Source organism: Pholcus phalangioides, unplaced genomic scaffold (assembly GCF_987345545.1).
Source record: "Pholcus phalangioides strain wild (caught in Gottingen) unplaced genomic scaffold, Ppha-v1.0 ptg000008l_1, whole genome shotgun sequence".
NCBI lineage: Eukaryota > Metazoa > Arthropoda > Arachnida > Araneae > Pholcidae > Pholcus > Pholcus phalangioides.
In genome coordinates, this window is record NW_028301601.1 from 42,837,236 (window position 1) to 42,854,538 (window position 17,303).

The window sequence follows — 17,303 nt, forward strand, 5'->3', positions numbered from 1 at the left end:
GAAATTTTAAAGTAGCTTATTGTTCAAGTCCCATTTGATACATGCAAAATTTGGTGACGATCGATCTAAAATTGTAGATTTGTATAGAGAAAACACACACACATACAGACAGAAAATCAATTTTATATATATAGATTTCACCCATGAGTAGTGTGGACCCACCTTAACTATTTGCTTCAGTCTCATAGTCTTACACCTAGACTTTTCACACACAAAAGAAAATTCATTATGTCATTTTGATTGCTCTATCTTTTATAATAATAATATAAAAAAAACTTACAATCTTCAGTTAATCAAGAATCTTTCAAAAAGAAAGAAAAAAAAAATCGTCAAACAGTTCTATTTTTTCCCTTCAACCATGATTATATGATACCCAAATTTAGTTTTGATAGGTGGATCTGTATATGATGGATTCTGCAAATTGCTTACAGGCAAAGCAAATGCTGCATCTTGGAAAGGTCCAACCATGGAGCCACGAATCATCCAACCTAAATCACCCTGTAGAAAAAAAAAATTGATTTTGGAAGCATGAAAGATGTCTGTCATTGTATTCTTTCATTGAAAAGTTTACAAAAATAAATAAATACATATATGTTAATTGGCCAATGCTTCACTGATTGGATGAGAGTTTCGGCCACAGTTGGACGTGCTGTGATGTAAGACTGTCACATTTTTTTTTTTCATCGCCAACATGGGATACATGGCTGTATATAGTCACGGCCGACTAGACATTCAAGGCCAGATAACTCCTCCACGTGACGTCACATATTCCGTCTTTCCCCTTAGCTAAGGCTCTTCTAATACGAAAGTTTTTCAAGGAGCTCTTTCTTAGGCGATACAAAAAATAAATATCCCTCCTTTCAATTTGAGAAACTCCGTTTGTTTTGGATGAAAATGCCACATATATATATCCAATTTTTTTTTTTTAACACTTTATCAAGAAACTATCACATTTTTCCGTTAAAAAAAATGTTTTTTAAAAATAAAGTAAGATTTATTAAGGAATGACATAATTTTTGATCCGCAAATATGTTTTTGAGTGAAATTAATACAAAAATTATCTGCTATGATTACTCGTAATTTTATAACACATTTTAATCAAAATTATCTCTATAGTATTTATTCATGAAGAACAATATGCTGTTAAAGAAAATAAAAACTATTTTGATATATATAAAACTTAAATTACTCGATTTTTTGAGATTTTTCATCCTAATATCAGAAACTGGCCAACCGAGTTTTATTAACACAATTATTCTTGACCTTGGAAACTAAATTTAGTCACATTTTATTAATATATTTCAAAATATGTTCATCACTCAATTTAAAAAAAAAGCTGCAAAAAAAATTCCATGAAAAAAACTGCAGAAAAAAAAACTAACACTTAAAACATCAAACTGTTTTTATTTCTTTACATTGAAGAATATATTACACAAAATTTTATTCCAACAATAAATTTTGATGCAAAATAGTGAATGAAATTGGCAAAAAGTCCACATTTCATTCAGTATATAAACTTTCATTTGCAAATTGGGTTTCTCACTATCATTAGATAATTACTGTTTACATATGTGAATACTTAGATACATAAATTCTACATATAGAGATATATAAAATTCTTAATTATAATTAAATATACATATATTTACATGTACACATTTACGTTGTAGATTGATTCCAATCAAGTTTTTTTCACCTACAATCTTTCTTTTCCAAATTGTAAGCTTTCTTACATGCTCGTTAATAAAAACCTTAATTAGATATATTTACATAAAAATAAAAATTTACCTATATACATTTACAAATAAAAACACATGCACACATTTACTTTGTAGATGAAGTAATTCAGATCAAATAAGAGGAGGGTGATCAGTTTAGCGTGTGAATTTTTTGCCTTCAATGAAGTAACAGAAATGCTTCATTAGTTAAATACGCAGCAAGAAGTTCTCAGCCATACTTGTTGTAACAAATCTGAGTTAGAGTCAGTTGTTGAGAGAAGAAGCTTAGCGGGGTTGCCAATCATTGTTGACATTCTGCTGAAAAACTCCAACAACCATATCAGATGCATTGGTCATTACAGCAAGTTCTGTATCAGGAGACAGATGAGCGAGAATGGTGACATCAATGAGCTGTTGCTAGGTTGACTCGAATGCTGTAATACCTTCTTCAGACCACTCGATGAGAGATTTGTCATTTTTCTTGGTGCCTTTGAGGTAGTCGTTAAGAATAGCTTGAGTTTCGCAGCACTGGGAATAAATCACTGGTGAAAGTTTATTATTCCGAGATATTTTTGTAGATTTTTTACTGTCTCTGGTCTCTTGGATGACATTGATTCGTTTGGATGTTGAATGGATACATTCAGCAGTGATGTGATGACCAAGTGATGTGATGACCAAGACAAGGTGATTTCAGGTTGAGCTAACAAGCTTTTTTCAAGATTGATTACAAGAACTGCATCCTTGAGTCTCTTGAAAACTTGTCGTAAATGGATGTGATGCTCATCTACACTTTTTGAAACAATCAAGAGGCCATCAATGTATAGCCTACAAAACAGAAGTCTAAGCCTCTGAGTACAGAATGAAAAAAACGTTGGAAGGTCTGGGCCGCATTTCGTAGGCAAATGCCATTCTGGTGAATTCAAATAAGCCAAATGGTGGTGTGGTTATGATGGCAGTTTTTTCAATATCCTCTGGTGCAACTGGTATGTGATGATATGCACGAAGCAAGTCGATAGTGGAGAAAATTGTGCAACTGTGCAAGTTTAATAAAAAGTCTTGCAGGTTTGGAATCAGGTATCGACTCGGTTGAGTGATGGCGTTGAGACCTCTGTAAACACCACATGGTCTCCAACCACCAGTCTTCTTTGGCACCAGGTGTAAAGAACTGGCCCATGAGCTCTGAGAGGGTCTGCATATGTCCTGTTGCAGCATTTAGTCAAATTCCTTTTTGACAATTCACAACTTGTCTGGAGCTAGGCGACGTGTTTTGGCAATAATGGGCGGGCCTTTTGTGGCAATGTGATGCTTGACATGATGAGGTAAGTTCTCAGAATGGATGATTCATGAGTTATGTCGCTATGGTGGTCGAGTGGTCATAGTGATGGACTTCACGAGGACCCGGGTTTGAACCCCACCCTCACCATAGTGGTGGTTAGCTGAAGTTGGTTTTCAGTGGTTCCCAACTTCAAGGCACGAATGTGAGCCGGTCTTCCCGTTAAAAAGTCACACCACAAAGAGCAACAGACCTACAAACAGTACAAATGTAATTCAGTCATAACACATCACTCACTTCTCTTCTGAAATATATGGCAGCACTGATATATGAAATATATGGCAGCACTGATATATGAAATATATGGCAGCACTGATATATGAAATATAGATAGCAGCATTGAAAAATCTAACACAACACTACATATGCACTCAGACTGTTAGGTACACACAGTTACATTTGCAGCTCAACTCACTAGGTGTAAATCGGCCATAAATTGTGATAGACCTGAGTTGTGCTCAGTTTGAAAGAAAGAAAGATTCATGAATCAAACAGGAAAATTTATCTAGCAGAATTCTGATGCAGTCGTTCCTGATGTCGTGAGAAATAGTCGTCAGTGCACAAGAAGGACCAGAGACAATTCTGCTGGAGGAGCAAAGTGAAGTGACAGGGTCAATGAGGAATGAAAGTTTGATATCTACGAGTAAGCCAAATTCCTTGGGGAAATCTGCACCAAGTATTGGTTTGGACACATCTTCCATGATTAAAGTCCAGAAAAGTCTTCGTCTTAAACCAAGATAGGAGTATAGACGTTTGGTGCCAAAAGTGAGAACTTTGGTAGAGTTTGTAGCATACAAGCAAAACCTTTTTTCTGGAAAGGGTCGTCGATTTGCTGTTATCAGTATCATGCTCTTATGTCAAACAAGAAATGTCTATTACTAGAGAGATTGAATAGAAAAATATTGGAAAATTGGCTGGCATCACAGGTCATCATCAATGATGCCCCGGGTCGTTTTCCTGATTAGATGAGCTGACATGTGCACAGGGCTTTGTACATCTCTGAGCGTCATCTCCATAGTGCCTATGGTACCAGCAAATGTCTTTGCCACAATGAGTCGAATCTCTACTACTACTTCGTTGGAATCGTGATAGACTGGCCGAGCATTGTCGACTTCAAGCTCTTTTCAGTTTTTATACCTTATTAGTTAATTTTGTGATCTGAGATGAAAGAAAGAGGCGAGCCATATTTCATGCCATGGTGACTGAGACATGCTATTTTCTAGTTTCACAATAGCCATAATATTCTGTTTCGCGTAATCACAAGTTTCAAGAATTTTATTGCCCACGTCAGCTAATTTTGACAATTCCGAGCTCACTGACTGAATTGCTTGCGCATGCTGTGGCAAAAGCTTTGGCCATAGAGATTTGAGAATATTGTCACTTACCTTGTTTGCCACGAAGTTTTTCATGGTCAACGATCGTCCAAATCTAAACCGGAGAGTAATTTCTTGATTTGAGTGCTCTCTGATTTGGACATTCTTGATGTGATAGCCTCTTTCAGTGCAGCATATGTACGATCATTGGGCGGAAAAATCACTAAGTGATTTTTTCTTCGGAGACATGACGATGTCACTGACCACGATGCTGTACTTGTTTCTTCACTTGCCGTTTTGAACTGGGCCTCCAAGTGCACGAACCACAAAGCTGGCATCTCACAACAGAAAGGGAGTGGCTTGATTGTCACACTGTCTGCTGGCAGGTCCTGAGTGATGGAGACATCGGTCGGATTGGTTGCCATATCATGCATGTTCAGAAAAAAATCTGGGTCACCAAATATAGCTATGGGAGCTGACTTTAAGCCATCACTATAATATTTGAAACAGTAGATTAAGCAACATAATAATTATTTATTTACAATATTAACAAAGGTAAATTGAAACAGAATTTGGACAAAAGCAGGGACATGTGCAAAGATGTGACCGGGAAATATAAACTTTATACAACTTTACCGCACACCAACTCCAGTCATAAATCGCCATACGCAATTGCCAACCAGAGGAGTTGGGTGGAAAATGAAGGTTCCATCCATCGGCGGTCGCCCCAGGCTCGGTAGGTAAAGAATTTGCTTCTAACGTTCTATGCCCCGATTCGAACCCATGGACTTTCATGAAAATCTTCATAGTGAAAGATGAGCATCTTACCACGGCACCACTCGGGCGCTCAACAGCTCTCTAGCCAGACGGCCTTGACTTGGGATTTTTGTGATATTGCCACAAGAAGGAAAATTATATAAGTGCTGGGAAGACACTATACCTTCAACTAGACCAGTGTTCCCCAAAGTGGGCAATATTGCCCCCGGGGGCAATGGATACGAGCTATCTAACGACGTGAAAAAACTGATATCGTTACTCATGTGGAGCGTGACACCAGAATCCAGTTTTCCGACCACATGCCTATAGTGACAGCAAGGTATCCTTTTTCTGAGCGACGCTCACTTTATTTTCACTTGCGCTTCTGGACATTTTTCTGGATGATTCTTTTTCCACTCTACGTATTTTTTGCATCTGTTCTTGACCTGGCGGGGCTTCTTGCAAAAATAGCACTTTATGGAGTTTTTCTTCTCGATATGGCTTGATATGAGTTTCATCATTCTTTCGGTAATGATGCTGCCTGTATCCGCGTGTTGCTGCCTTCTTCAATACTCGGCAGTGACCTTTTGCTGGACAACAGTGAATGCCAACTTGGTTTAGGCACGTGTTTCCAATGCGGTGATTATCAGATCGAAGCTCCTTGGCAGGCTGCTGAGTAGCATGGTGGTACTCCATTTATCCAATAAGGATTCCTCGCTGAGGTCCCTCAGCTTCAGAGAACGTTCTTGCATGCGGACGATGTGCTCAGGAACATTTCTGCCCTCTTCTAGCTTCAGGGAACAGATTGTCCTCATCAGATGAACCTTGTTGGTGAGGCTGCTCTTCTCGTGATACTCCTTCAGGGCAATCGACATGTCCTTCGCGGATTTACTATCACGGATGTGGATGAGCTGATAATCCTCGACAGTTAGTCCAATATACGATTGTGCTTGGTTGTCGGCTTCGTCCCATAGATCGAGTGTCTTTCGATTTGCCTCACCTGGATCAGGCCAGTCATTCTCGATCACTTTCTTGAAAAGTTTCTCTTTCATTCGAAGTTTCACTTTATATTTCCAGTTTGAATAGTTTTGATTATTCAGCTTGACAATATTATCCTTGATGCTGGCCATTATCGTGGCGACGGTTCCTGATGCACACGATAAAATGAATAAAACTGAACTTCTACCGAATTATGTCACCGAGACTACTGTCATCTCAGCGCGTGAAAAAGCATATCAAAACGCGACCGTCTCAAAAGGTACGTCTCTGGGCCCCATAACCTGTGGGTGGGCAGAGTGTAGAAGGGAAAGAGATGATGACGAGAGAGAAATGAAACACACGTCTAGTCAGACGAACGACATTTAATACAAGCAAAGAGAATAACTATCATACAGCAGAAGTCAAGTGGAGGGTAAAAAAGAAAGTCCCAAAAAGAGGGAAAAGTTAAGTATATGAGAAAAGAACATGAATACACACAGTAAAAGGGGGAAAATGATGTTATTCCAACAAGGGCTGCCTTAACCCATAACTGGTGTGGTGGGGTAATTTTGTGACACCACACATTCTTCATCTTGCCACCCCTTGAGAAAGAAATACATCTGGACCATCTTATTTCAGTACTTTTCAAACTAGTTGTTTATACGTGTTTGACAAATTAATCAAGTTATTCTACTTTTCTTACTTCTTTATCATTGATCGAAGTTTCCGTGGGGTCAAAATGACGCAAGTGGTGCTGGACCCCACCACACCGCTTGCATCTTTTTTTTGTCTGTCAGCCGAGGTGTTCAGATCAAAATGGCACATCAGAAGAGAATCAGCTTTCTCAATAACGATTTCAAATTAATGATTAAAGATCGGATTTCTGAGACGAGCTTGATGATAGTGTTGTTAGTGAATTATACACAAGATCTGCATGATTAACATGGTGGTGTTTGCAAGTACTGCGTTTCTGACTTAGAATAAGACTAATTTTGGTGCTTGTGAAAATATAGTACCGTATATACTTGTGTATAAGCCGACCCCCAAAAAATCCATGCATTTCAGAGTAGGAAAATTTTTATATTTTCATGCAAATACGAAAATCTACAATAGAAAATGATGCAAACTTTTTAATCCGTTTCTTATGAGTCTCCAAGATCATCGTAATCCAACAGATCATCATAAGGTGCAGAATCTTCGTTTTTATCTTCATTTGGGCTGTCATCGCTATTGTCACTTTCAAAGAGGATATTATTTTCAGTTCTGTCCATTACACTGCTGATGTAACACATTTCGAAGGATCGGATGATAATTTCGGTGGAAACAGAATTCCAGCCTCATGTATCCATTGGCACACTAAGCCAACGCCAGGTTTCTTCAAGGCACCACTTTTTGTAGTTTCTTTATCCTACATTTGATCCAAAAATCCTCAAATAGTCTTTGAGAAGCTTGTTGATGCTCACAAGACTGTACAATCGGCGTTAGCCTACCTGGCATCAAAGCCAATGATGTTTTCGATTTCCCTTTGACATTACCGGTTCTGTGGGGCTTGAACATATCCCATACCAATAATGCTGGTTTTTTCACGAACAATGCTCCGAGTCTTTTGTTCCATATTCCCTGGATTCATTGTAGAATACCCTTTTCATTCATCCAGCCCTTTCCTGGGCTTTCATGATCATTCTTGGTGGGAACTTCATGTTCGGGGGAATTTTCTTCCTTTTTAAAATCACAACTAGAGGCAATTTCTTTACATCGGCCATGCACGGTAGCATGACTGTAAATCATGTTTTTTCATGGCCAGGTGTTCTAACAAAGATGGGTTTTTTCCCGAGTTCATCAACAGTTCTATTGCTTGGAAAATCGAAAGTAATTGTAGTTTCGTCCATATTACCAATTTGTGACAGCTCAAATCCCCATGTCTTTTTCGCAGTTCAATTATGAACTTCTGGAAAGATTGAATTCTGCTCTTCTTCTGGTAGTTTTTGTGCGATCTTTGTTCACTTGCGTAAGCACACATTGAAACGGTTCGTGAACCGAGTGCACCAACCTGGGAATGCATAGAACTTTTCTGGTTTTGTGTCTGAATTTAACACTCTCGGCTAGTTTCGATGCTTTTAGATGAATGTCTGTCCTTGTCATGATTATACCTTTCAGTTTGAGGTGTAGCACCCATTCCTTCAATTCCTTCTCAAGAGTTCAGGGAACACCAATACTTTTCCTCGAAGAGTCCCTTTTTTGTCTTCTGCATTGCTGAAAGTTTCTTTCATTTTCCATCACATACTTTTTCTCGCTTCTCATGGACGTTATTATGTCCGAGCTGCAGCACAGTTATTGTTTTCTTCGGAGAATTTGATAACTTTCAGTTTGAAAGACGCATCATACACAAATCTTCTTGCTTTCTTCATTTTTTATCATTGACATTGATACTCCAATACAACCATAGATCAATGTTTTTTCTGTGGATGATCATGACTTGTACTGACCCGAAAAAAAAAAAGACCATGTGGATTTAAACTGGAAAGCACTAACACAACCACCATCTATAGCTGCAAAAATCACTCTGATGATTTGTAACATCATCTACCACTACTAATCTATTGTTTCAAAAATAACTACTGATTGCGGGGGTCAATATTTTCTCATCAAAAACCAGGGTTGTTTGGTTTAAACCATGGTTTAACCTTGGTTTTAACTAAGTTGTTTTTTTTTAAAAAATCAAATAAAAGTGGCCTAAATATCATTTTATTCCCTTGAAAAATATCATATTGGTTCATTATTAGCCAAAATTTTTCATTTTTACCACATTTTATATCCTTGGGGTACATTCTGATGGCATATCTTTAAATGACATAAGATTTTATAAGTGGCTTTTTTTCAAAAAGTCTCATAAAAGTGGCCAGAACATATATATTTTTTTATATGAAGTTTCTTCGTTATTTAAAGTTATATACAGAAGCCAAAATTTCTCATTCTCACCAAATTTTCTAACCTTTGGCTACATTCCAATGCTCAATCTTTAGCAAATTCATGAATAAGGATTGCATCACACATCTAAATGTAGTGGTGTATTACCTCACAGGATTTCTTTTTCCCTTCACAAAGAAGCAGCAACAGTAGTGACACCATCACGCTAGGGGCAGGTGGTACTACGTATAATCCAATAAAGACACCAGCTGTCCCTAAAGGACAAAGACTAGTGTACTAGTAGTTACATTACGTACTTAATATTCAATTTTTTTTTTTTATACTTTCATGGTAAGCCCAGTTAATCAAGGTTCTACTGTATAATAATAACAGATTTATGAAAAATAATCAGCTATATATAGGGTGATTATAATTTGAAGTTTTGATTCCAAAACTATTCAATAAGAACTACTGGTCAGAATGACTTGAAAATTTACATAGATACTCCTGAAGCAATGGAAGTTTCTTTCGCAAAAGGAAAAAAAGTGCAAGTAGATGATGCTGTACTTGGCCAGCAGTATAATCTACACTGCTCAAAACAATTAGGGGAGCACATGGTTTTAACAAAATTACGCAAAGATGTATACCGATAAGTAACATAAAATGAATTATCCATAATTTAAAGCCTAGCAGGAAACGGAAGAAGAAAACTTCATATGCAAATCAAAGTTCATGACGTCAAAAACCAGAAAAAAGAGATAAGGGCAGAAATCGGGTTGTTGCAGAAACGTCTGTTTTACTGCCTTAACTGTGAAATTCGATTGCACAGTATTTTTTTTTGAGACAAGGTGACTTGAGGATGTCTCAACAACGTGATTTACCGGAATCCATGACATGGCGTGTTATAGGCAGACTGTAATCCAGGCAAACACAATGTAGTGTCGCGGACGCTGTTGGAGTCACCAGAAGTGTTGTTGCAAGGCCGTGGAATCGATTCCAAGAAACAGGAAATGTTAGACGTCGACCAGGGCAAGGTCGGCCACGCGCCACTACAGCAACTGATGACCGGTATGTACGGTTAACAGCCCGTCGAAACAGAACAGAGAATGCTATGCAGTTGCAAAGACGGTTGCTCTTGGCAACAGGACGAAGGATGTCCAGCCAAACAGTACGTAATCTGCTTCATGAGGGAGGGCTCTATGCACGTAGGCCAATGGTCTGCATTCCGTTGACCCCACGCCACCGTGTGGCCCGAAGAAGATGGGCTGCTGAACATCGAGATTGGGAGCAACATGATTGGAGCCAAGTGCTGTTTAAAGACGAGTCCCGATTCAGTCTGGAGTGTGACACCCGACGTGTTCTGGTATGGAGGGACAGGGGCACTCGAAATAACCCCACATTCGTTCGTGAAAAGTCACAATACAGACGAGCTGGTTGGATGGTATGGGGTGGAATCAGCATAGGCGGACGTACGGACCTGCATATCATTCGGAATGGCACTTTGACGGCCCGAAGGTATGCAGACAAGATACTGCGACCTCATGTCATCCCTTACGCTGGAGCCATTGGAGATTCCTTTGTTATCCAGGATGATAATGCCCGACTGCATAGAACTCGTCTGGTGGAGAACATGCTTGAAGCTGAAACAATACAGCGTATGGAATGGCCAGCGTGCTCTCCTGACCTGAATCTAATCGAGCATGTCCCAAACATGCTCGATTGGATAACGAATAAAGGACGACGCATTGCTGCGCGACCAAGGCCGCCTGTTACTGTCCGAGACTTGCAGATTGCACTTCTTGAGGAGTGGAACAGTATTCCCCAAAGTCTGATCGATAATCTCATCACATCCATGGCAAACAGGTGTGCAGCAGTCTTAGCTGTTCGAGGAGACCACACGCCCTATTAAAACTCATACATCATGTCTAAACAGTACTTTTTTTTTATCGTTTACATGTAATCAAATTGTTGGCCTAAATACTTCTTTTCATGTTTTTTCCATATTTTCAAAGAATTAAAGCTTAATTCCAAATTTTTTTACGTCTTTTTTCTGTATTGTGCATTGATACGCGTGTACTACCCATTGTATGCCATACAGCCACATACGTGGCTGTCTCGCACGGTTTTCTTCACTTTTTTGCTTGCTCCCCTACTTGTTTTGAGCAGTGTATTTTGTGAAACACATCATTTTGGCACTTCCACATCAGCGTGTGGATAGAACAACTTCTATCAAAATGCACATTGCAATACCAGCAAAGCAGCTGCTGAAGACCCATTTTGACTGGATGCACCTTAACCCTTGCAACTTCTGGCTGTGGGGGTACCTCAAAATGTCATAACAATGTCATAAACAGTGGTCAGATTGCAAACTTTGGTGAATTGCAATCTCCAGCACATTCCCTATATGTTAGAAGTTCCTCAGGAATATTAAAGTGGGGAGCGTTTGATTTAATAAAGCTGAATTGCAAGCACATCCACATCATAACCATGGCATACTCCGATCTGTTGTTGAACAAGAGTTTTTGTGCTTTCAACCTCATAGCCAGAACACGGTGGACAACATATTTAACATTTGTTAAGTAAGTTGTAGTTTTTTGTGATGTTTCCATCAGGGTTTGCAGGTTTTTGATGGTTTTATTTGTCACGTCAAAAACCTTTGTCAAAACTGACAAAAACCTAAAATATTGCTTTTCGATATAAAAATTCCCATTGGAAATGCACATGTTAATTGCATGTAATGTTTAAAGTGACTATGTTATACAAGGAATAAATATTTAATATGATTATAAAATAATTTTCTACTCTATACAGAATTATTTTATGTAAAATATAAATGGTTTTTTTCCTTATAAAATATACAATTTGAATAAAGCATAGCATAAACACTGGAAGAAAAACTATGGAATGATTTGACATTCTCTGATTCAAGATGATTCTTGACCTTCCAGAATTTCTTCAACTGCTTATATGTATGCTGTGATATAAGCCATCTGATATACTCTTTTTACAACAGATAAGTGTTTAAAAAAGTTTATTACATCATATATGTGTTGTTTATGATTTCTATTATTAAATTATCTAGATAAATTACTGAGATACTCTTATTGTGCATAACAAATTTTTCCACAAAAAAAACTCTGCTTATACACGAGTATATACAGTAAATATTATTTTAATTTGTAAAGTTTATTTTCTGAGTATATTTCAATCATATTTGTTCATATTTTAATCATGAAAGTTGAGTTTAAAAAATGTAATATATAATTTAAAATTTCTTCTTCAAAGTCGCGTATCTGTCTGTTTCTTTCCAATGTGTCTTAATAAAAGGCCAATTTTGAGAAAATTAAAGAAATATGAAAAATTACTTAGTTTAATTAATTGATAAATGAAGTCACTTAAAAAGCCCATTGGTTTTTATGAAAATTTCTTTTGTTGATTTTTAAAATACATTAATAATTGCTGGGGTCAAAATGGCATCACAATGCTAGTTAAAAGTTAATAACATAATAGGCTCTAGACAGAGCCGTCTTAAGAGCATCATGGACCCCCGGGCCAAATGGTTTTCCAGAGGCCCTACCTTGTAAGTTCTAAAAAATTTCAACCGGATTTCATTTTTGTGAGGCAGTGATTTTGAGATCCCCAGGTCAAGGCCGTCTTGAGATGCCATAGGTCACAAGCCAAGTGATTTTTCTGAGTCCCTACCAGGCAAATTTACATGCATACTCCTGGAAAATTTGGAACAGCTGTACTATAATCCTCCACCAATCTTGGCTATCTTTTTTCTGACAATACGTTGCCAAGGCCGACATAATGACGCTGGGTTGTTAATCATTCTTCCAGAATGTTCATTGAGCGTTCCCTCTTTCATTCCATATGACGTCACCCCATAGATGTCACTAGTTGCTTTGCTTTTGTTTTCCACGCCGTTTTGAATGATTTAAAACCATTGAGATCCCCTTTTTTTCTTTGCTCCGTATGTGGGGTATATACAGCTTGGTTTCTACATTGGAGTGTGTGGACTAGATTTAGAGATGCGAGGTGAGAATATTCTCCTGGATGTAAAAATTGGAGAATAATCGAGAATATATTCATTTTTCTTTTAAATAATTTAAATTTTTTTACTAATTTTGTTTATATTATGAAATATAAATCAGTTTTCATAGCCTGGAACATTTACAACAAAACAATTTTTGGTGTAATCACCCCGAATGACAACTTTTAGTTCGAGGTCATGATGAGAGGTTTTAAAAGTTTGGTAGTGAAGATTTTGGAAACCTTAAAAAATTATTTTAAAATTAGTTAAATTTTTAAAAATAAGTTCACAATAAAAGAAATTAAATCAAAGTTGATTGATAAAGGAAGCTATTCTTATATAATCACCTTCATTCTAAGAAGATACAGAACTGTTGTTTTTTCAATACACAGACACTTATAAATTCTGTATTACTCACATTTCTTTAAAAGTTGCATGATTCAGCCCTGTTGGTTTAATTTTCTGGCTTTCTAACTTCCAATATTGTGGTCTACAAACTTCAATATACCCATCTCTTCCTAACAGGAAGATGGACAGGGACAGAGAATATTCTCTCAAAGGACTACTAGTATAAATTACTAGAGAATATTCTTATCAAATATAATTATACAAAAATAATAATTATTATTCTCAAGTCATTTATGAAGAATATTTATTATAATACATGTTATTACATATATTCTTGATAATACTCTCTGGAAAGATTTCGGTAACTGAAGAATATTCTCATCGAGGAGAATATTCAAGAATATTCTCTGGAAGGACTATTATTAATAACTTCAGAAAAATTCTTATTATTTCCTATAAGAAATTTTTCCCAGTGATTTATGAAAGTAGTCCTTCTAGAGAATATTCTCAAGGATATTATATGTAACTATATTATAAATTACAGGAGAATATTCTCATCAAGAACTTCTGTGAAGTTATTTATAATAGTAGTCCTAGCAGAGAATATTCTCGAATATTAGAGAATATTCTTCTGGATGAGAATATTCTCAGAAAGATTATTTTCGAGAATTTTACATCTCTAACTTGATTATTTATTGGATATCATCATCTCTGAGGTTGTACCTTTAATTTTTGTTAGAGAGACTTCCACGTCCTGATCAGCTTATTTGAAAGGGAGTTTGGGTTTTACTTTTTAAAAATAGAATATTTATGCCGTGATTATTTTATTTATTTTTTAAGAGAATATTTACTATTTATGCAACAGGAAGGACCGTTTTGACCATGGTTTATTTAAAAGAGTCAGGGTTTTTTCACTTATCGTATATACTCGTGTATAAACCAAGTTTTTTTGTGGAAAAATTCGTTCCTCAAGTGGGGGGGGGGGGTCGGCTTATATTCAGGTCAGTTCTTGATGAGGAAATATCGAACACCCACAATCAGTAGTCATTTTTGTAGCAGTGTTCGAGAAACCGGCATTATTGGTATGGGATATGTTCAAACCCCACAGAACTGATAATGTCAAAGCCAAGCCAAAGAAATCGAAAACATCATTGGCTTTCATTTCAGGTGGGCTAACATCGTTTGCACAGCCTTTAGATGTGAGCATCAACAAGCCTCCCAAAGACTATTTGAGGAATTTGTGGATTGAATGGATGAGTTCTGATTATCAAGAAACTACAAACAGTGGTGCCTTGAAGAAACCTGACATTGGCCTAGTGTACCAATGGGTACATGAGGCATGGAATTCTGTTTCCGCTAATCCTTCAAAAAAGTGTTGCATCAGCAATGCGATGGATGGAACTGAAGATGATATCCTCTTTGAAAATGACAATAGCAATGACAGCCCCGATGAGGATAAAAACGAAGATGCCACACCCTGTGAGGATCTGATGAATTATGATGAGTTTGGAGATTCAGAAGAAACAGATTAAAAATTTTAAATCATTTTCTGTTGTAAATTTCCGCAAGCTATTCATTTTCTATGAAAATATAAGAATATTTTTTTTCTCTAAAATGCATGGATTTTTTGGGGTTGGCTTATACGCGGGTTTTCAATTTATTGCGGTTTTGGTGGTCCTGAAGTGGGGGGGGTCGGCTTATACACTAGTACATACGGCGATTTAAAATGTTTCATTTTTAACCTTGATACCTTATGTTGTTTTGATGAAAGTGATATTTTTCATTACTATTATTATTATGCTTGTTTGTTTCCGTTGTTCTTATATTTTCTTTGCTGGCGATTTTTTTTCCACCGTTCATAATCAGTTGCAGCCTTGGCAATGTTTTGTCGGCCATGCTTGGTGCCCGTGAAATGCAGTACTCCTCGAAAATTTCAACTATATCTGATTTTTGTTAGGTTCTGGGCCTTGAGAGATTTCATACATTCCGAAGTACTCAGTGATTTAGTTCACTACTTATTCACTCAACACATGTAAACAGGCCTTAAGACATAAGCAGTGTTTAATTTTTTACCCCTTGCCTGGCTTTATCTTCACTGTACTGAGTGGCCACTTCATTGAACTTCATACCACTTTTCAATTTATCCAATGCTTCAAGAATTTTTGACTGCTTCTCACACAAGATGTGTCGAACCTAGGAAGACGATGAAATTATGATTCAAACATGTGGTAATTGGCTTCTCAATGAACAAATTAAGGAAAAATGGATTTGATGAACTGAATCAAATTTATTTATTGCAATGCTACTGCGAACGATCATGGAATAGACAAATCACATGAAATAAGTGGTTCCAAAGGAAATTCACCTTTACTGAATTCCGCCCTTTACTTTGTTTGGTTGCTGCTGGTGAGTCTTTACTCGAAACATCTCCATTATTCGACTTAGATCCTTTGGCTTTTGGCATTTCTATTGCTTGATCCCCAAAGCGGCTTGAATTGAAAGGTTAATGCAGCTTTACTTGATCCCCAACCTCTGACTTGTTGCATGCTAAACAAAACATTCGGTATTTTTATACCAGTGTTGCCAAAAGTCAAAAAAATTTTCGAACTAGATTCTTCATCAAAAACAACTAGAAACTATGCTTAAAACCACTGACCATATTTGCTCAAAAAAAATCCATCGCACCATCGTTGAAATGGCCAGAACATTCAAATATTCAAATCCTGAGACTAACTTTCCTGCAGCTATCTAGGCTGAGTTAGTAGCCTCTGCCATATATGTATTGAACAGAACAAGCAAGTCATCAGTGGAAGACATAAGTCCATATGAACTATGACTAAATAAGAAACCCAGGCATCTAATGTATATATGTATAGATGAATTGACATCATCATCGTGCGCCCCCCCCCCCAGACTTCCAAGTCAATTCCGCCTATGAACCCAGGTTGAAAAACCTACGAGATACGAGTGATAGGGTCAACACACATCGAGTGAGCAACACTGGAGAACGGGGCTAACGAGAGAGAAAGAGTTACCCCTGCTTAAGACGCCTTCATAACGCCTGTATAAAGGGTTCTACCCCGACTGGAGAGAGAAAGACGTCAGTTGTCTCTGCCGCAAGTTCACCACATCTACAGACAAAATGAGTCCAGATTCTGCGACCGTATTGGTCGAAACGAAGGTTTCCGGAGCTCTGGCTGTTTGGCTACTTTCCTTGCTTGGCTAGTTTCCTCTTTGCTTAGTTAGTTTTCCTTTTTATGCTATGCATCATTCTTCGTATATTTCTCACTTTTTTCCCCTTTTTTCGATTTTTATCCTTTAAATTTTAATCTTACACTTAATTTTATTTATTTAACAAAGACCTTCTCAGAGCCAAATTAAATTAATCGCAGTGGAAGATTTCCGTAGTAATTACTGTTATAATAAAGTGATCAGAAATGACGAGGAGAGAAAAACTTGTTTTCAGAGTAAAAGTGTGACAAAAAATAAAAAGAAACCGTTGTGGGGTAAATGCGTAGGCCCGTAATCAGAAATTTCGTTCGGGAAGGGGAGGAGAACGGTCCAACAATAGATTTGGCCATCTTTTCCCCCCTTTTCAGTAATTTTCTCACATTTCGTGGGGTGGCAGACCCCAAGTCCCCCTCCCTGTCGCTATGGCCTTGTAAGTAATAATAATGATGTGATCCTCACGTATTCCCAAGGGATCAGCATGATCCGTCCAGGGAATTTGTTAGTGTTAGTAAACATCCATGCCCGAACCGGGATTCGAACCCAGACCTGCACAGTGAGAAGATAGTTCCTTAACCACTCGACTGCCAGGCGGCAAGTACTGTATTAGCTTTCCGGTTATACCAGGGATCTTCAACATGTGACCCGTGGGCCACATTTGGCCCTTGGAGATTTTTGTCGTAACCCAT

General features: G+C 37.5%; 1 protein-coding gene across 1 annotated transcript; it reads right to left on the bottom strand.

The window, feature by feature from the left end:
* Positions 1–103: 103 nt before the first annotated feature.
* LOC149084316 (peptidyl-prolyl cis-trans isomerase NIMA-interacting 4) lies at positions 104–15,964 on the bottom strand. The gene is made up of 3 exons (XM_089234685.1): positions 15,752–15,964; positions 15,460–15,579; positions 104–498 (listed from the first exon to the last, which is right to left on the bottom strand). The coding sequence occupies exons 1-3, from the start codon at positions 15,848–15,850 to the stop codon at positions 340–342; spliced, it is 378 nt and encodes a 125-aa protein (XP_089090811.1). The 5' UTR covers positions 15,851–15,964; the 3' UTR covers positions 104–339.
* Positions 15,965–17,303: the final 1,339 nt, after the last annotated feature.

Coding starts and splice junctions, on each gene's coding strand:
- LOC149084316 (XM_089234685.1), bottom strand. CDS start 15,850: ATGCCAAAAGCCAAAGGATCTAAGTCGAATAATGGAGATGTTTCGAGT. Junction 15,580..15,751: donor AAGGGCGGAATTCAGTAAAG/GTGAATTTCCTT, acceptor TCGTCTTCCTAG/GTTCGACACATCTTGTGTGA. Junction 499..15,459: donor AAGATAAAGCCAGGCAAGGG/GTAAAAAATTAA, acceptor TTTTTTCTACAG/GGTGATTTAGGTTGGATGAT.